Source organism: Drosophila ananassae, chromosome 2L (genome assembly GCF_017639315.1).
Source record: "Drosophila ananassae strain 14024-0371.13 chromosome 2L, ASM1763931v2, whole genome shotgun sequence".
Lineage (NCBI taxonomy): Eukaryota > Metazoa > Arthropoda > Insecta > Diptera > Drosophilidae > Drosophila > Drosophila ananassae.
This window is the reverse complement of record NC_057927.1, coordinates 16,676,045-16,696,382: the sequence shown is the minus strand read 5'-3', so window position 1 is coordinate 16,696,382 and position 20,338 is coordinate 16,676,045. Positions and strand designations below refer to the sequence as shown.

At 40.0% G+C, this 20,338-nt stretch overlaps 1 protein-coding gene across 2 annotated transcripts in view; it reads left to right on the top strand.

The window, feature by feature from the left end:
• The first annotated feature begins 724 nt into the window (after positions 1-724).
• The window catches only part of LOC6499259 (aminopeptidase N), a 31,088-nt gene continuing 11,474 nt past the window's right edge, over positions 725-20,338 (top strand). The window contains exons 1-4 of one of the 2 annotated variants that reach the window (XM_014910501.3): positions 725-898; positions 1,439-1,554; positions 9,272-10,034; positions 11,018-11,053. In XM_014910501.3, coding sequence (XP_014765987.1) covers positions 10,010-10,034; positions 11,018-11,053 — 61 coding nt within the window. In that variant the 5' untranslated portion in view covers positions 725-898; positions 1,439-1,554; positions 9,272-10,009. The remainder of the gene's footprint in view (positions 899-1,438; positions 1,555-9,271; positions 10,035-11,017; positions 11,054-20,338) is intronic. The other variant, XM_001954973.4, reaches the window with a different exon arrangement.

Below are 20,338 nucleotides of genomic sequence, written 5' to 3'. Positions count from 1 at the left end.
GTACAATTATGGAAAGTCCTAAGTTAGTCATCAACGTTTGATCAGTCCGATAATGATAAATTGTCCATATTTTAATAAAATATAAGATTTCATTTTTCTTATCAATTTTAAAACAAAAACTTATTTTTGTTGATCGAACCGTTCCATCATACTGATAAGAAGTCTTGTTAGCCATGCAACATGCTTGAGTTGCGTTGCCAACAGCTGATTCTATATACAAATAAAACAAAAATTAACAATGTAATTGATATAAAAAATCAAATTAAAATATATATAATTGTTTGTATTAAGAATTTATTATTTTTTAAAATATTTTCCCATATATAAAATAGTTGTTATTTGCGTAACGTGGCCGGCTTTTTCCTGAAATATTGGTAGTTGGCTCAAACATGTTGGATTGGCAAGCAGTAGTTTAAACCAGCACAGGCAGAATTTCAGGGGATGAAACTGCCAAATTAAGCAAAATTAAGAGCAGAAACGCTAAAATAGAGCTAAATCAAACAGGTAAAAATATTTTTTAAGAGGTTGACTTGGCCAAAAACATGATTATGTTCAGCTAAGCGGTTTGAGGACATAAATATGGTGCTAAAATTATAGGCTATCACAAAATAGTCCAACTTTTTTGTTTTCAGAATAGCTAGATCTAGCAGTAAAGTAGCTAAAGTGACTTCACTGGTTCAAACAAAAACATCGAACTCATACATGTTGGCTGTGCGGAGGTTAAAAGCTGTTAAGAGCCACACCGTGGAACCGAAATTCAAAATTCAATTCGAAACGCGAAGGTTGTCGTGGGAGACGCGCGGCTCTCCAAGCGAATTCAAATCGAAGTTCTGGCCGCTCGCTAACGCTTTTTGTTTTTGGCCAACATAGGCGATTGTTATAACGCTTATTTGATTAAGTACGCAAGTTTTGTTATCGCCGTTTGGTGGGTGCGTGTGCGTTTGTGGTTGCCCCAAAGCATTTATTGTTTGCCACCGAGTGGGCGATTTTGAAAGTGGGCGTTTTGTTTGCAATTTAGAACAATATTTTCAGCGTTGGCTGAAAACTAGTTAGTCTGGCAAGCACAACGTGCCGTGTCGATGGCGGTGCGACTTTAAAATTTCAATTTCTTTCATAGGCAAAACAGACAAACAATAGACCGACCGGCAAGCTAAATTTAAAAGCTAAAATTAAAACAAATAAAATATGCATGCCTGACATTGCCCATGACGGTCAGGCAACAACAAGTAAAACCCCAGCATATGCATAGTCGGTTTCCATCGATTTGCATTCGCTCTAATCAAAATCAAACAGACACACACGCACTCACAAAATCGGAAAAAAATAATAAATAAAAAATACAAGCACGCTATCAACAATCAAAGTGTAACGGGTGTTGTAAAGTTTCGTAAACAGCCAAAAAAATAGTTCAAATTTCTTGTTTCATTTCGGAAAACAGCTTGAAATCTCGTCTGCAGTGCTTTAAAGCCAGAAGGAAATCAGAAGAGATTACCAAAAAGAAAAACCACTCAAAATCATTGTGCCATACAAGTGGAAAAAATTGTTTAACCCGAGGTGAGTTTGGCAATAGTTTTTGAATCGATTTTAATAGTCCGCCACCGTCTCAAAAAAAAAAATCCGCCCAATGCATCCGCATTCGTTCTGGCAATTATTGATTTTGCAGGGAATGTCCTTCACACGAATGCAATGCCGAGACTCTAAGCCCGGCCGGTTTGCAGTTCCGCAGCAGCTGAAAAGCCCAAGGACGATGCCTGGTGCAGTGCTTGAACTTTTCACCTCCTGCCAGCCAGCCTGAATCCCACTCCCTCCCACAGTGCCCCCCCAAAAACAGCTGTGAAATGTTCTCTTGCTGCGCCGGCAACATTTTCCGAGTTGCAGCAACGCTTTCAATTTTCATTCAACAAAGCTAATGCAACGAACAAGTGGCAGCCGGCGCTTTGCGTCACGTGAGTGGGTTTCGTGGGGCTCCGAGTGGTGTGGGTGTTTAGACCTGCAGCACCGAAAATTATGAATGCAATTTCTACTCCCAGTAGGCATTTCCAAGCGACTATTCGACGTGGGTATCAGCCAAAGTATCTAGTAGCTTAGGTATATCATTTCTGGCCAAAAATATTAGGAAATTAATCATCCAATTATTAGCTATTTAAGCTTAAAACTCATTTAACGCCTCCAGAGCGTGGATAAGCTCCTGGTAGTTGGCCTTAATTCTGAACTTACGCCAAGCCCACTCTATAAATTTTCCTTTTCCTTTGTTATTTTGCCTTTTTTTGCGATGCATTTTTCCCATTAATTAAGTTTCAATGGAGCCTATTCAGGCGGTAATCAACTACAGTGAACACTCTGTGGCAAGTTTAGATAGAAGGTGTATCATTTTTATAGAGTGCCTACTGCCGGCTTTGTGCTCGTTTTAATTTAACAGTAGAACGATTTTGTCGGCCTGGTTATCAGATTTCAGCCAACATAAGCATATGCGAGATAGAAGTCCTGCGATAAGAAGCATACAATGTTGGGGAGTGTGCCAAAAATAAAAATATAACTACACTGTAGCCATATGTGTGTGTATATCCGGGGCTTTGTAATAGCCGATTTGAGGGGCTGTCTTATCTGGTTATTTGATTTTCATACCCAAAATGAAAATGAGCTCATCGTAGGCTGCACATTTTGCCCCGTACTCAGGTAGTGCCGGCAAAAAAAGATCAAATTCCCCTTTTGGCATAAAGTTACCCTTCAAACAAACCACCCTCCCGTTTTTGAGATCCCCTTCGTGGCATTGATTTCACATTTAATTATATGGGAATCCCGTTTTGGCGCGTGTTTTTAATTTATTTTATTTGAATTGGCCATCGATTGCACTTCCCATTTGGGTTAATGAAATTTCTTTTATGATATTTTAAAACCCTTTTCGATTGTTATTGTGTGATTTAATTTTCCCCTTGCTTTTCTATGGCTGCATTTCAGCCGGGGAATTTGCATAATTGCATTTGCGCTACATATAGGGCGTCTGGGTATAGGGCCCTCTTTCAACTCTAATTTCAGACCAACCAATATTTTCGCTGGTACCCCCCATGGAGTTTCGGTTGATTGCTGCGTTTTGTGGTTTCCTTTGGCTTTCATTTGTTTTTTCCCTGGCTGGATTCGGTTTACCTTTATGTGGTTTCCCCGTAGTTTGTTAGCACCTTGTTTGAGATTTGGTAGCAGAAGTGAAAGGGGGAATCGGAAGGTATCGCAGACCATCCTTTTACCTGAAGCATTTTGCAGATACTGGAAAAGTTTATGCTATCAGTACGCTCTTTTTTCTAATGTAACATTCTCCCTCGCGCTTCAGCTGATAGCCAGTTTATTGCACAATTGACGCGTAATGTTTACTTTCCTAGCTTTGCCCCCTCGCTGGCTTTGTGGCTCGTTTCATGAGTCATTTGATAAGAACAAATGATAATTGTGGCGCTGCATAAGAGCAGAAACATTAAAAAATAACAACAATTAATTGAAGCAACACCAATTTTAATGTATGATACAGACAGAAAAATGCTTCTATAGAAAGTAAAAAAATGTTTTAAAAATGTTGAAATAGTGCTTACATTTCTATACATTCTATCAAGCGCCTAATCATTCATAATTTTTGTATTTTTTCTCTTTTAAAAATTCAAAGACGAATAAACTATTTCAAGTGCAAAGTGAGGCAAAACATTCCTCGCCCACCTCATCAGCTCTTCGAATGTGAGCGTTTATATTTGGGGGTGATATGGTGAAATTTCCTGAGCCGCTTGACAGTCCCTCTCGTTCTCGTAGACTCTCTCCCTGGCTTTTATTCGAAAAATTCATAAACAAGTCTATATGCAATATCAAACAAACACAGCAAGCAGCAAGACCAGCAGCTGTAGAAAACGCATAAAAATTTTAAATTTTTTTGTTTCCACCTTCAAGGTCAGCAGATCGTTAAAATGCTTGTCGTCGGTGTGAAGAACCAGAAGGCAGTTGTGTGCCATCGAGCTATATACACTACAGATCAGCATTCTATATAAAAGACAACTGCAGTATTTCAAAGAATATAAGCAAAATACAAATAAAATATTAACGTGTGTATGTAGGTGAACGTTCATTCATGAGTCTCACATGATTGATAAGCATACCGGACTGATAAACTTTCTGCCTAATTCACTTTGACTTTGGCCCAGCTCCATGAATATTTATAAATATTAATGGTGCGATGACGTCAGGAAGTGCATATGACAGATGACAAAACAGAAAGCACAAGACAAATGAACTTCTAACGGTAGTGCAGCGGCTGAATGAAGATAAATGAGGGGTTGAATGGAAGAGATCTGACTCTTAATTCTTAATTCTTAAAACAGATACAAAAATTGTAATTAGTCAAATAATACCATCTCAAATGGGCATTCTTCTAATATATTTAAGGGCTAAAATAATTATAATTTTTAAAAGTAGTTTCTTGTCAGTTTAGAAATTCATAAAGGGAAAGTCTTTCAGTGAAATATTTTCCAAGTTTTCCATGACTATAGGGTATAAAAAAAGACTTCCATTTTAAAATAATAAAACCTCTATTTTATAACTTCTTTTAAACATGGGTACCTTTTTTTCTGTGTACTATTCATAAATGAGGCGGCAGTTTTTCCATTACCACCGAAAAAGCTGACAACCCGGGCTGTCACAAGTAGTTGACATTTTCATTTGACTTAGTCAGCAATGAAACGAAAATAGCAACAACCACCTGCCGCAGCTTGCGAGGCGTAACTAATTTGACAAGCCAAACAGAAAGGGAATGGGTTTTTGGATTTTGAATTTTGGTTAGAGGGATTCCCCTACGACACGCCGAAAATTGCAGCATGTTGCGTTGCTTCTCGGCGGCGCTATCGTCCAATTCCCATCAACTGGCCGGGCGACTGTCAGGTGGGCCAAGGGTCAAAAGCTTAGAGAACCGGCGACATGCAATGGCGTTAAATTTTTATGCGTGTTGTGGAAATATGACAGCGGTGCGTTGCAGCCGACAGTGGGTGTGTTCCACCTAACATGGCTATCTAGCCGGGCCGGACCGGCCCGGTCACGCAATGCAAAAGGAAAAGCCACCTCGAGTTTGCAGCGTCAAGATAGTGGGCCAGAATTTGTTGTCTTTATGGCATAATACAGGGACAAGGAAAACCAGAAGTAGAGTGGAATATATGGGCTTACAGAGGCAGCAAAGCCGTGACATCAACATTTGAGCGAGAACCTTATCGTTACGGAGACATCGCAATTTATTAGATTGTGTGCTCTTAAGTTTATCGCCTAAATTAAATATTTTATGTTATATCGTGCAATTGTATCAGGTGAGATAGCAAAGATAGCACTGCGCGAAAATGATCTCAGAGAAAAGCTAACAAGGAAACTAAGTCGCAACAATAGGACTATCTCTATCAATAACCAATTCATTTCCCATTTCAAAATCGAGTGCAACTCATTCCAATTAGGGAATCAGCTTGGAGACCAAAGGCCCCAATAACCTTGAAATAATACAAGTCCCACTGGCCGGCTTACGTCACTTGTCCCCGAAAAAACAACCTTAGTAAACACAAAAAGCTAATGCCCGGCTCGGGGGAGAAAAATTAAGGCACCCCCGACCCACAAGTGACAACATTGAATGTCACCGCTACTTTTGACGGCAGTTCGTTCTCCCATTGACTTTTGGATTTGAAATTGGAGCGCACGCTCGTCCAACGGGCTCTGCGATAAATAAAATAAAATAGATATGGAAACAAATTCGGATGATTTACTGCACCTTCGATAGTGCCAATGGCAGGTTGCCTGGCCAGTGGCCACTTCGGATGGCCAAACACACCGCATCACCTTCAAAAATAGCCAACTAAAATAGCAGAAAGCACGGAACAAACAAAAAATAAAGAAAAACAAATGAAAGTATGGGGAAAATCAAGAAAATATGTCTGAACAAATAAACGGACATTAAATTAGATTGTACAATTTAAGGCCGACATGAGGCAGTCTCGTAAGAAGGTAACGCCTCTGCCAAGTTAGGGAAAAGTGCTAAAAGTGTTTATTGGCTAATTTAAATGATCGCAAATGATTCTTCAATTAAAATGCCATACCACATAGTTGGGGCAGAGAACAGAAAGCCAAATATAGACTGTTTGGTAAGCTTCATATGAAACCACTTCAATTGAATAAATGTTCAATAGAAAAAGCAAATAAAATCGAAATTCTTGTAAGGTTAAATAAATATTATTTCGGGGAAAGGATGTAATCATAATATCGCTTTTAAATAAATACATTTTTCGCAAATTTTCATCACCTATTTAATAATTTTTCTCGGGAAGTGCCCAATTTTTCGTACTTTGTATATTTTTTTTTGGCATTTGGCATTTTTTCTGAACGTGCCATTATTTTTGTTATTAAATAATAGAGCGATGAACTTGGCGTGAGTCAGAGGGAGTTTTCGGTGTAATTGAAATTTTATGAGCGCTCGTAAAGTGTGTAGATGCCCATGTTAAGTATACGACACGTGTTCCAATACTGCTTATTAGTGATTTGGCGCCAATTGTGTATTGGCGGTGTCGGGTCCACCTTCAACGTTTGTCATATCTCTCTCTTATTGCTTTTTGAAGACTTTTTGCGTAAAAAAATATGATTGATCTGTTTGGTGAAATATATTTGGCATGGCCACTGTGGGATGCTGTGGCGCTGACCCAGTTTCGATATTTACTTTCAATAATATCTATGAATATATTCGCCCGACAAAAGAGCACTGAAAATAAACGCAGATAGTCTGGACTGGACCATTGTTGTTGGGGCTTTGGGGCTGTGAGTAAATTACTTATTTATGTTATTCGGCACAGAAGCACCGTCGGAAAGTGACAACGATGACGTCGCCAGTTTCAGAACAAAACGAATAAAAACAAAACAAAAACTGGTGCTATTAATTTTGACATATCCCCTTGGGTTGGTATCTGCCTTCGCAGTAACTCGATTCCATTGTTTGGCTTGTGGTCTCTCTCTCTTAATTGGGTTTTCAGTTTGCTTCAAGCTAATGATCCGCCATCAGCGCCGGCGAATACGTATACGTAATATTGCACTCGGCAAGTGCAGGGCGCGCTATTTGTGGGCGTTTGTAACGCTCTGAAATAATAATAGCGACAAAACGGTAATTGCGAATGCCATAAAAAGAGATAAATTATTGAGTGCTCATGTCTGGCATGAGTAATAATTTCCATTGCTAATTTTCGTGTGTTAACCTGCCACAGAAACAATTGACAGAAGCCTACAAATTTGGATCTTAGTTGTCTGAATGGACGAAAAACTTAGGGTTTACGCTCAAATTAATGTCCAAGCCTGGCTTGATGATGGAGAGCCATAATGTATTCTAGGAACCTATTAGCAAAAAGCTTCTCATTCCCAAACTTTAACAAGTGTGATGGCCGCAAATTTGCGCGGATTTAAATGTCAGATTGTCAGCCGTGATGTGGGGTCAATGTTACCCTCGTAACCCCAACTCCAGAGCCAACCCATGTCATTGTCACCCGACAAATTGGGAAGAGAAGAATGGCTCCGAGCAGAAGGCCACCGCCAGCCATGACAATTACATAGTGTAATTACCAACTTGCGTTTGGCAATTAACTTGACACTCCAAGCCAGTTGCTTTCCCCACATTTTGTAGTTTTGATCGATGGCCCTCCCGACGAATTAAGAACAATTTGGATGCATCATACAGGGGGCTAGTGCCACTGCTCGTGCCATTGTCCTTAACGTTCAATATTTACACTCGTTAGGCAATAAATGTATCGAATATCAATTGATCCAATTTATAATCTAAGGGCTGGCGAAGGCTGTTCACAGATTTAACTCAATAAATGTCGATTTAAAGTGCATAATGGTCCTCCTAATTGTTACAACAAACCACAAAAGCCAATGCGAATGGGTTGTGCTCTCGGGATATGTGTGTGTATTGGAGGTGGGGTGTTTTGGGAAGTGCGGGTCATGTTGGGTTCAATGATTATTAATCAAACGCCAGTTTAATTATGCGACTTGTTAGAGACGCCCAGGCAGACAGACACAGAGCCTCATGTAGTCACTCAGGGTTCCCATCCCATCCCCCTGAATCACCATCGAGGTCTGGGGCTTCAATTAAAATTCGTTCCGCCGATCAAATTGATCTAACCGAGCGGTCCAAAAACTGAAAGTTTACGAGCCCCGACTCTCTTTCTCTTTTTTTGGCATATAAGAATTGGCCGCAAGTTATGGGATTGTCTCTTCTTGGCGCCTAATCGAATGTCAAGTATGAATCCATTGTCGACAACGCAGACCATTTCTTTTGATGGCCCTTCGTGGTGACAATTGTGGCATCTCGCCCTCCCTTCAATTTTTTTTATTACTTAATATCTTTTATTTCTTTTTTTTCGTTGTCTGTTTTTGGTGAAGTATTTTGATTGTTGCCGTTTAGGTTCCGGTACTCGTTCCTCAGCAGTTTGCGGCGAGCTTCTATCGGGTGCGGTTCGACTTTGTTTCCTTTGATTATTGTACGATTCTGCTTGGATATCCGAAAAGTAAGACTTTGCCGCTTTGGAACTCGATCCCCACATTGATCGGGCTTTGACATTGAACTTGCTGCTTAATCACTGACAAAATAAACGGTCTATGCTAACAACAACACCGAATGCATTCGAGCTTTCGATAAACAAATTTGGGTTCCTTTTTCTGTTTATTTTTGCCAGTTCGTATTTGCATTATAAATTAGTTTTCAATTTACGGCGCAAACATTGACAAAGTGACATCATGAATTTTTGTGTGTCCGCCGATGGAGAATTTTATGTGACCAAAATTTTGTGTGTGTGTTTATTTTTTGGGGTATAAGCAAGCAATGAATAAAAGCAAAAGTGAATCCATACACCAGTGGGCGTCAAGCGTGCAGATCCGCTAAATTCCAAGCCAACTGGTTGGAGGGCGGCGGTAATTGAGCGAGAAGCGAAACGGAAATGAAGGAACTAAATGTTCCAAACCGAAATGATTTTCTTGGCTATTTTTAAAGCAATAAAACATGTTGAGGAATTTATCTCAGTGGAGTATGGATGCGAATGTCAAGGCAAATGTCTATTTGGCGGGGTCCAGTCAGGGGTTGGGACTCCACGCCCCAACGATTGCATTTATTTGATGTGATTTACTCTTCATTGCCCCAAGCGGGCCAGAGGTCAACATTTATCTTTGCCCGATTTTATGAAGAACATTTACTTATGATGCTGTTTATTTGATTTCCCCCTTCCACTTTCAGGCCAAAGAAGCGAACACCAGCCAACCAGAAGTATTAGGAGAAAAGTAGAGGCCAAACCCGAAAACCCCAAAGCACAAAACTGCAGAAACCAGCCACCGGCCCATGCAAATTCTAAGGAAATCTTCGAGAACCCGAACTCTGGAGTTGGAGCTATAGTTGTTGCTGTTGCTGGAGCTGGAAGATACAACATCCAGATAGATTACTTGCAGTGCACATTTCCGCACTTGGTGGGACAGTGGGACGAAGCTGTTTGTTTATTGCATCCATCGGGCAGATCCACACGATGCCACACAGCCACTTACACGCCATAGATCTCTGAGGCAAAGAACCTCCTCTGAGAGAACCTGCCCCGTGGACCCGCGAAAGTATTCTCCATCTGCAGCAATATTTGGAAAGCACTGCCGATTCAGCTGGTGGTGCAATCGCCAGATAAATTCTAATAAATAGCCAGACAACACAATACTTGGCATAAAAATAAATAAGAACGCGGACGCGGAACACGGAACGAACAACGCTCCGTACGCATTGCAACACATTCGAATTTGGATTTCGATACAGTTGAGGTGTCGAGTGCATTGGCCAGACCCAAACGGGCCATAATCCCCCATACCGCGGGTCCGGTCTGGTCCCAGATTCCCCGATTTTTTTGAGGCAACATAGACGTAGGTCGCGGCCAAAGTGTTCCAGGGCAGAGCAACCGGCAACGGGAACCGCGGCGAGGTGTACACCTTTGGCACCATGGAGGGCGGTTACGTCAACGAAGGTGAGTTGCAACAAGTCCAATCTCAAGTATGTGCCACGTGATACACCGAATGCCTTTTCTTTGATGCAATTTTGTAGCTTTAAGCCAAGTGCAGTTTTTATTTGAATTTCGTGGCACATAATAAGTATATACTTGGCTATTTGAGCACCTTTTCTGTTATTAGTTCTTTGGCTTTCCCAATAGCAAAGTAATTTGTTTTTCGTCGGCTAATTATTCATAGACCAGGAATATTTACAAGTGCATACAGCCACCTGTAGTACTACCTATAAACACAACAGTTTATTAATCCAATTTTCAGCTCTTTAAGTTTTGTAGTCTTCGAATTCTTTTGTTGAATTTATTTAAATGAGAATTTGCACTTGTTCGTTTCGGTTAGCAAGTTATTTTAATTACTTAGAAACTATTATTTCGTCAGCTAATTATTCATAGCCAGTGCCACATGGTGGATATATAGGATATATGGACGATCTGTACAAAACTTACATCATGACGGTTGCCACAATAAATAAGACTGTTTTCTCATTCATTCTGTGGCTTTTGAACGATCATCTTCACCTACAATACCTAAAAATATTTCTCACACAATGCAGCATTCATTCAACAAAATACTGACATATGTTCGACCAAAATATTTGACTTTGAAATTGTATTTCTCAAATATTATTTCGTATATACGTACACCTCACAGAGACCATTCACGGAAGGGGGAAGGAGGGACGGATGGAGATCTGCACAGTGACACAAAAATCTGCAATTTATTAGCAATGCAAATGCGAATTATTCAAATTCAAACAGACACTTCACTCACCATTAGTCAGAGCAATGAGGCAATGCATCTAGATAGCTGCTTGTATTTTTTGTATATTTTGGCAAACATTTTTGTTAATAGAAATAGACAATTACGTTACCTGGCTGAGTCACGGCAAATCACTAATCCAAATTAAACCAATTTATTTTGAAAACTCGCTATCCCCGCTATGCAGAGGATTCTGATGCCATAATGGGTGTGGAAAGTCCAGGTAAATTGAAACGTCTTCGATTTAATTACATGATCCACCAACGTTCTCATAACTAACACTCAATTATAATCCGCGGCTAGTGGGCACACAGAAAGGGCCAACAACTTTGTGACGCCCAATTAAAGACCAAGAGATCTCAACAAGTATCTTGACTAGGTTCTCCATCCATGAGATACAATCCGGTTTACCCCGCCCACAGACGCGCAAGTGAATCCCCTTCCTCCTAGGGGCCTAGGAGGGCCCCAAATCGATGGAATCGGTCGGTGACTTTGTTTCTATGACGCCACAGCCAATGTCGCCTTCATAGTTGTTTCTGTTTCTATTTTTGCTTTGTTTTATTTACATAAGAGGATTAACGAATGTAAATCACAGACCAAATTGGCCATGCCTCTCATATTTGATTCTAGGTATCGGCCGGTATGCAAAAAGATCTCGGAACAGATCGCTAAAAACAAACCGTAAAGTAGTCAGCATGCTGACAACTGTGTTCCACAAAAGGCAAAACTGTCTGTCAGTCTTGCCCATTGGGGATTTCAATTAATATTCATTTAGGAGAAGGCAAAAACTGTCATAAATTATCGGCTTGCAGTCGGACAGGGTTCCTTGAGCGGCGTCTTCAAGTATGTGGCGTCAAAAATGCAATTCGGTCACGTCTTTCACGGGCATCTCAATGTTGCCTCAGCGAAAAGTATCTTTTCTTTTCTTATTGCAGCCTGATGATGTCATCTGATGCTTCGAGTTTGTTTTTCAAGGATCAGTATAACCCGTTTTGCAGCCAAAAAATAAAAAATGAGACAATAAATTGGCAACCAAAGACAAGATTTCGAATTTGATTCCTGGAATTTGGTGCGCCTGGCTAAATTGGTCTAGAGACCCATAGATCTTCTTGTTGCCATGGCCTTGGGATCGCATGATGCGGTTTCGCTTTCTTGTGTTTTATGAGCTCTCCGAGATTAGGAAGATCTTTAATGTGATTCACGAGAAATTGGAAGGCAGCTCGAATTATATTTATTTAATTTTTCAGTCTGATCGTAAACAAACTTCACAGTTGCGCACAGTCTAATGGCAACGGCTCAGTAAGCTATTAAATTGTAATAAAACTATTTTCATTGTTCAGTAAAGAATAATAAAAAAAAAAAATTAATAATAGTATTCGTTTACAAAAATTAAGCTTCAAATTAAACAGTTATGGTTGGGTTCGGTTTTGACCTTGCAACCTGCCGGTGTTTAAAATTGTTCTAAACAACAGTCTAGGCCCTAGAGTCTAAAAAATTTTATAAAATAGCATGAGCCTCCAGACTTGCTAATTTATGTTCTAATTACGAAAATGAGACAATGTTTATTGTCAGTATATTTTATATGTATTTAAAAACAAAACATACAGTTTACATTGACCTTGCAACCTTGCGGGTGCTTTGAACTGTAAACTTTATGGAAACATGTGTAGGGCCATGTATCTTGTAGTATGTAAGTGCCAAACTACGAGTCATATGATGACGACAACCCCATGAATGAACACCATGGGCCAGAAATTAATGGGCAACAGTTGGCGGCAATGTCTTCTGCCGCCCTCACAAAGGGTTGTGAGTATCTTGAATCTATCTCGGCAACAAACGTCTTATGTGATGTACGATGTAGGGTATCTGACAAAAGTCTGATGAACTTCAATCTACTTTTCATGTGGTCGCATTTGTTTGGTCTTCAACTTGACCTCTGGCAGAATGTGTGGACAAGAATGGGACTATTTACATACTGTGACATGATAAGCTATCAAAATTTGCATAAACCTCGTGAAGAAGACTGAATGAAGGCGTTAAGCCCAACACCTCTTGCTTATGACAGATATAAAAAGATATAAAAATGTACTAGGTGAGCTGAAACGAGTTTAAATTGCTGTCAGACGGCTTTGCCGTGGGATTAGATTTTCAAATCGTTTAAGTATCTCATTTGCTAAGGTGTTCAATTACACGACATGGAAAATGCATCTCAAGTTGCTCAATGCTCACCGTATTCAATGTCGGAATTCAAATAGAAATTCGATATACAACGAACGGGTGCCCAAGGGTTATTTGGACAATTCCCGAATGTCTCCTACAATATAAACAAATTGTTGATGCAACCTTTCCATCATTTATGTTTATTTTCACCTACTGTCCGCATTTCCCTGAAATGTCAATATTCATTGTCGTACAGAAATATTTTTCAATTCCATTTGTGGCCCAAGTTCAGGCTGCAATCACTGAAAAATGCACTATGAAAAATTCATTTAAAAGTAATTTTCTATTAATAAATATTACTCTTACTATATAAGAGTATTTTGATTTTAGTATCTGCAATAATTTCTAAATGTATCTACAATTAAATGGTACTCTTTTTGTTGCAACCATTCTATCGGGTGCATTAAGAGGAACACGTGATTTGCATTTAAATTGTTTTCGGCTCCGACTCTGCCCAACTAGCCACGAATTCTTTGCTTTGGCAATTGCTACCCGGCGTGTTTATTTGCATTGGCGTCTTGCCGTTTTGGCCCTGAACGATTACCGACTTGACCAGACAACAACAAAAATAACGACAATCATGGAAATAATGACGTCAGCTCGTGGCGCTCTTGTGCATACAATTGAAATCAATTTGCAGTAGCGCCAATTGCTGTTGACATATTTCATCTAAGGCGTTTCATTTCATTCTATGAGCCCGATGCCCAATGAAAACGCTGTAATTGCACATATGGGGGTATGCAAATTTATTAGTCAGAGGCGAAGTTATGCGCATGCGCAGCCATTCCTGCCGAAAACAATCGAATTTTGAGCATATACTACTGTATCTTATCTTGTAGAGGAAGTGATTTATGCCAATGTTCAGCTTTGTCTTTTTTTAGCCATCCATTGACGTATGGCTAGAACAAGCTTACTTATTTTTTATGACTTTATCTTGACTAAGACTAACCGCCTGTCAAATTTTAAGCATTTTCAGGCTCATTACTTCGCAGTTTTATCTGCAATAATAAAATTAAATAATTTATTTTAATGGCCGGTCACATAAAATGGGGCTAAGTGATTTTCGTTGTAGATTTCAGCCACCACCAAGCCGGCATGCAAAATTTGTGCTGGGGTTTACCTTTTCATTTTCGACTTTTTACAAAATTAGCTAAAATTGCGGCCCAAAGAAACGGCCAGCACACAAAAGACCAGAGGCAGCTCGTGACTTAGCCACCGTCATTGTGCATTGCGGATTGGAAATGCATCAAAGTAAACGGCGTTGAAGGCGAAAGATGCTATCCGTCAGTTCGGCTCTACCTGCCTGCAGCACGTATCTGAAGCGCATAGATCGCCTCCTAATGGTTAGATAAATTGTGGAGCCCCTGGCACCTGAGCTGCATAAGCCATGGGTCTGGGACGCGGTGAACATTTGTCATAATGCGGAACAGATCCTTATCGGCCATTGTATGACTGTTGGGTGGAGTCGACTGACGATCTATGGGATGTATCTCCATTGTGATCTCGGCACAGCTCGCCACCCACGCGTCTCATAATTGGATTACTCCAAATTCTCATAATTGGCACCCGTAGGCCGGCTCTAAATTGGCAAATAAGAATTAACGGAAATATAAAAAAGCAATACACGTCGCAATTAATCAATTTACATAATGGAAGCGGACCTTGGGCTGTGGTGGCGTAGGCTGTTCCGAAGATTGGACACTGACAAGCCCTCAGGCTGAGCCCGTGAAGGGGGATTTTTCTTCTTGAGGTGTTGCGGGCTTCATTAAACCGAAATTAGCTGCCTCTCGGTGGCAGCGAAAAAATGACAGCAATAAATCACACACGGTCCAATGACACAATTGCTGGTGTTTCTGGTGGATCAAAAAGCCTGGATAAGCCCACACATCGCACACTCGTCCGCCGAGATCTTAAGGGGGCAGGATGGTTTGAGACTTAAAAAAAATTTTTTTTTCAGAAATTTTTTATATAATAGAACATTATCTTAAGAATATCCTGTGAAAGTTTCATGTCGATCGGACTAAAACTTGCTTAGATACCGATTTTCTAGTTTTTTTCTGTCCATATACTTTCCATTGCTTTTAAAACTTTAGACGCGTTTTGCTCAAAACAACTTTTTCAAGTCGGTGCGTAACGTAACTCAAAAAGTAATGCTCGGATCTAAATAAAATTTTGTACACATCTTTAATACAATAAATACTTGCGGATGAACGAACGCTTTTTTTTTTTTTTAATTTTTTTTACTTTTTTTAGGGGCAAAAATGGGCGGATTTTTATGTAAAAATGGCACTTTTGACTTTGAAACCGCGCCAAAAATCCAAAATTGCATATTTTTCAAAATGGTTTCGTTCATCCGCACAAGAAACAAATATTTTAAGTAAATCAATTCAATTTTTTGATTTTAGATAACACTGTAAGGCCAGACTTTACGCACCGCAAGAGACCAATTTTTTGAAGCGACTCCGGCCGACTGCCGTCACGGAATAAATACTAATTATTTCTTAATAAAAAATATTCTTAAATACTCTACAAATATAGCCATTTATCGTGTAAAAAATTTGGATCATTTCGTTCACTCAGAAATGAGAAAAAAAATCGCAAAAATGTGCTTTTTTTCAGCCCCTGAAACCATCCTGCCCCCTTAAGAACTCTTATTAGCCACTTACGAATCTTTTTCGTGGAAACTTGAGTCATATTAGCCACCGATTTCCTTAGATCCTAATCTAATGTATGAGTTTTGAGAAACTTTCAGAACATATTTCTGACAGGCAATTATAAATAAAATGTTTTTAAAAATACTTTCGCCGAGAAGGCGTGACAATGTCAGTGCCAGGCCAACGAAAACGAGAGCAAAATAATTTGGCCCCCTGCCAAAAATGCTACCGATTAAATGGGCTTCATAAAAAAAGCAGGTCTTGGAAAAAACAAAACAACACACGAGTGAAATCAGGCGTCAAGTTCACGATGTGAGCTAATAATTTAAAATGCGAATACCCGAACCCCCGAACCAAAGTAAATATTAATTAATACGTATAAAGTATATGTAACGAGGAAATGATGGGTTAAATATGGCGACAGTTTAATGCCTATCAAGGCCAAGTGAGAAAAATGAAAGAATATTTAATTATACTAAAATATGGTTTATGGGCATTACGGGAGTGCCGGGGTCCAGCATACGTGCCAATTTACTTAATGACGTGATATTGGGGCGTTTGGAGGGCGTGCCCATCTTGATGGAAAGCGGGAGTGGTCAATCAGATATTTCACTTTCGATAAGAGTTGGCAAATTGAACATGATTGTGGCATATTAAGTGGGCGACTAAGTAATTTTTATTCACTCGAAACTTAGGAGGAGAACAATTGCCGATAAATATAGTACTGTCCAATAATTTAAGCACTGAAGGCAACTAGGCCCACCCCTTGACTGTTTCATTCATCGATTGCAGTTTTTTCTTTTCTGAATGAATGAATTTCTGCCGACTGGACAAAGTGCAACAAATTGTAAAGCGCTTAAACGATTTGTTACAAAACTGCCAACCCAATTACTCTTCAAATCAGAAAATCATCAAATTTGTGGCACGCCATATACCAATCAAGACTTAAATACTTATGGGAAAAACGCAACGTTGCTGCTTATCATTTTTTAAAAATTGTATAAAAATTGAGACATTTTTTACTATGTTGTACGATATCGTGTCGTTGATAATTAAAACACAGAGTGGCTTGGAGCTTTTGTAACCAGGCGTCGTATGTGTGTTGAGTCAGTTTTTTAGAGCCACTTCAATAAAAATTCAGTCTGAGCCATGCCCGTACATATAGAAAAGTCTTCTCCTTTTGGAAGTTTTCTGAAGTTTATTCGACCAAAAGTATTCTTGCCTGAGAGTCGCAGGTAGAAACACATTTACATTAAATGTACGTGGATTTTTATATGGTTTTATGTCGTCCGGTTTTTATGGGATTCCGTGAAGGTTGGTCCGACATGCAAAATGTTTTCCAACTCCACCCACAAGTCGCTTTTGGCAAGATGCATGAGCGGCTTTTCGGGTTTTGTATCTTGTAGTTTGCCCAGCTAATTAAAATTGGGTTGTGTGAGGTTTATGACTGTCTGAAATACTGACGGCTGCTTTGTTGCCGGGTGGCGTCACTCGCCACTTGCGAATGGGAATGAGCGCTAATTTAATTTACAAATTAGCCGCACTCGAACACTGCACGGCAAGTGTCGAATTTTGGTGTCGGCTTAGAGTGTTTTAATTTGTCATTTTTCAGCTACCGATAGCGGTGTCTGGCATAATAGAGGAGGTACACCCATATAGGCAAATTACGTGTTGGCCAAAGTTTTCGACTATATGTGTTTAGAATTTAGATCAGCAATGTTAAGATGGTTTTCAAGAGATTATATCTTTTATAACCAACCAATCTTAAAAACTATTTTGGCATTTAAAAACACCTTTTCGTGTTCAGAGAATTGTGAATATCAGTATAACCAAGACGTATATTTATATTTCTTCAAAGTCTGTTATTAATGAAGAACAAAACATAAACATAAAAATAAATATTTTTCAAGATTTAATCTCCGATATTTTCTCTCGTCTCAACAGCCACTTGATCTGGGCATGCAAAATTGCTCGCTTTGCTTCGCATAATGGTTATCTTATGGTAATTGGTGGAGTGAAACGAATTGCATTTGGAGTTGCACGACTCATGGGCCATGAAGGGGCATGGCCAATGTGCGCTGCCACGCCTCTTTGGTAATTTGGTAACAAAAAGTGAGACAAGAGCAAGAAGTCCGGGTGTCAACGGCAGTTAATGATAAATCACAACATCCAACAGTCTGATCTGACTGTGAGCCGAAAAAACATTTAAATCTCAAGGCTTGTTTGTCGCAGTCGAGATATGTGGATTCCGAGTCTTGTCATTCAGCTCCCACCCCCAAAATCTCAGTTTCTTATGCTGTCATCAGCATCTGTATCTCAAAGGTGGAGAGGTGGCAGGTTCTGTCGGATGTCTGAGTGTTTTGTCCGCTCCCATGCTGATACAATGTGGTGTTTTTTAGATCCAGGGGGATACCTCAAGTGTAAATACGACCCCTTTGAAGCTCCAGCCGTGACGAAGATACACAATTATAATTATGACCCCCTCCATTCTGGCTACCGTTGGGTAACTGCAAATAGTGGACTGGTTTTTTCGGTTTCTTTATTTCTTTCAGACTCAGCCGGCTATGTACCGGAAACGTGACCCAAAGGCATCCAACTCCACCAGCCACACATCTGGAACTTGACATCCAGACGGCGCATAATTAACTGCATTGTCTGAGCAACTTCATTAGCAGTTTGCCCTTTGTTTTTACCAGATTGCAACTGGAAAATATTGAATATTAATACAGAGATCAGCTTTCACGCGGCCTATGCTAATACCCTGAATGAAAGCCTAACCATTTGGATTTATCAGCTATATTTAAGCTTTAGATTTCCCGAAAACTATCTCCAATTCGCTCGAATGATTTTGAGGCGGTTAATATCAAAGGGATCGCATTGGGTCAAGCTCGGCCAGAAGTAAACAATTTTATCGAGGCGTCAAAGCTAATGCCCACAGAGACAGACGTCAAATAAACATTCTGGATGCGATGCGATGGATGAGATTTCGTGGCATTTCCAATTACGCTGGATGAGAGTTTTCTTTTTTGATGCGACAACAAATGAATTGTTTATTACCTCGGCACATGCAACATTAGCAATTGGAGTTTTCCAAAGTTATGTATGGACGGGCTGACGTTTCCGCAGAATTTTCTCGGCACCCCGGCAAGCCCTTTAATCAGTGCCCCCGCCCCACTCGAAAATGCTGAACGGTTCATTAGAGGCATGCAAAATGGAAATGGAAAATGGGAAAAAATAAAAGCAACTAGCAGCAGAAGCGTCCAGCTCCATTGAAGTTCCTCGACACGTTCTGGCCCGAGTTCACTAAACTCTGGCCATTCGATTGGCTTTCTCCCTCCCGCCTCTGTAAACATTCAGCAGCAATTGACAATGCCGGCCTGGCCGGGTTGAACATTTGTTATTGTTAAAGCCAGACATTTTGGCTGCCTTCGCAAAACACAAGTACACTAAAAATTAAGAGTGGGGAGCATAAAAAAGAGCAAAAACCGACATAAACACTTAAGTGGGAGCCAATTAAAACTCTAACACGATAAAAAGCCCCCAGGCCTTTATGTGACATCACTTTGGGAGTCTTGTAAAAATTGTTTCTTTGATTTTACACATGTTGCGTTGACCCAAAAACCAAAAACTCCTGATGCCAACCATGTGTTTTGACTTTGCTGACAACTCCTTGGATCATTAATGCAAAAGCTGTCCGGGAACTTCCTTGAAGGGGGATCCAAATTAGGTCAGTGAGATATTAAATTGCAAGACGGTAGAGAAGAATGCAAAAAAGATGCAGACAGATCCCTGGCATATGGCGGTTATTAATGAATGACTCGGCACAGTTTCGGTCTGGACCCTCTTGGAAGAGCGTGAAAAGGGACTCGCCCCCGGCTATCGCATTTTGAGCATCTTTGTCTGGGCCAACTGAAAGAAATTCACTTGTAAGCATGACCAGAAGTTGTTTACATAACCCACATACCTAGTACCCCTTTTTCGATTCACCGGCAGAGGGGCGGCCGAAATGGGTTATCATTAAATATTACACACTCGCCATAGTAGACAGGCAACGAAACCAATTGAATGGCGGTTCCTATAGGTGTGAAGAGCGGAGAAATGGGGAGCAGCTCTGGGGGGAGCTCAGTCAGCGGGCACTGGAAACCGGAGAACTGGAGAAAGGGAGATAAAGGCCCCCAACATGTACAATTAACAGCCCAGTGAAGGGAAACGTTATTGTTTGGCTGTCTGTGATTTCGATGGATCCGATAAGGAACTACCAGTGCCGAACATTATGCTCAAGAAATAAGCAGTCGTGACGTAAAGCGACAATTTTATTCCAATTAAATGTCAGCCAAGTGTACATATGGAAACTGATAAGAACTTTGGTATCGTTTCTTCTGGTCTGTCGCAACATGACGTTTGTTGTACCAGTTGGCTTACCTCTTGGGAAATTAATAATTTTCCCCAAATTAGATCGTAATTGGTATTACATTTGGGTCAATTTTTAATTGTACTCTTGAACAAACACCGCATTAAATATTAAAATTTATTTTGAGTTTTAGGATAAGGTCAAAGAAACTCCCATTTAATTGCTTTAGAATTTCAGCGATCGTTGAGTTTCCCACAAAATCAAAACAAAAAAAAACAAAACA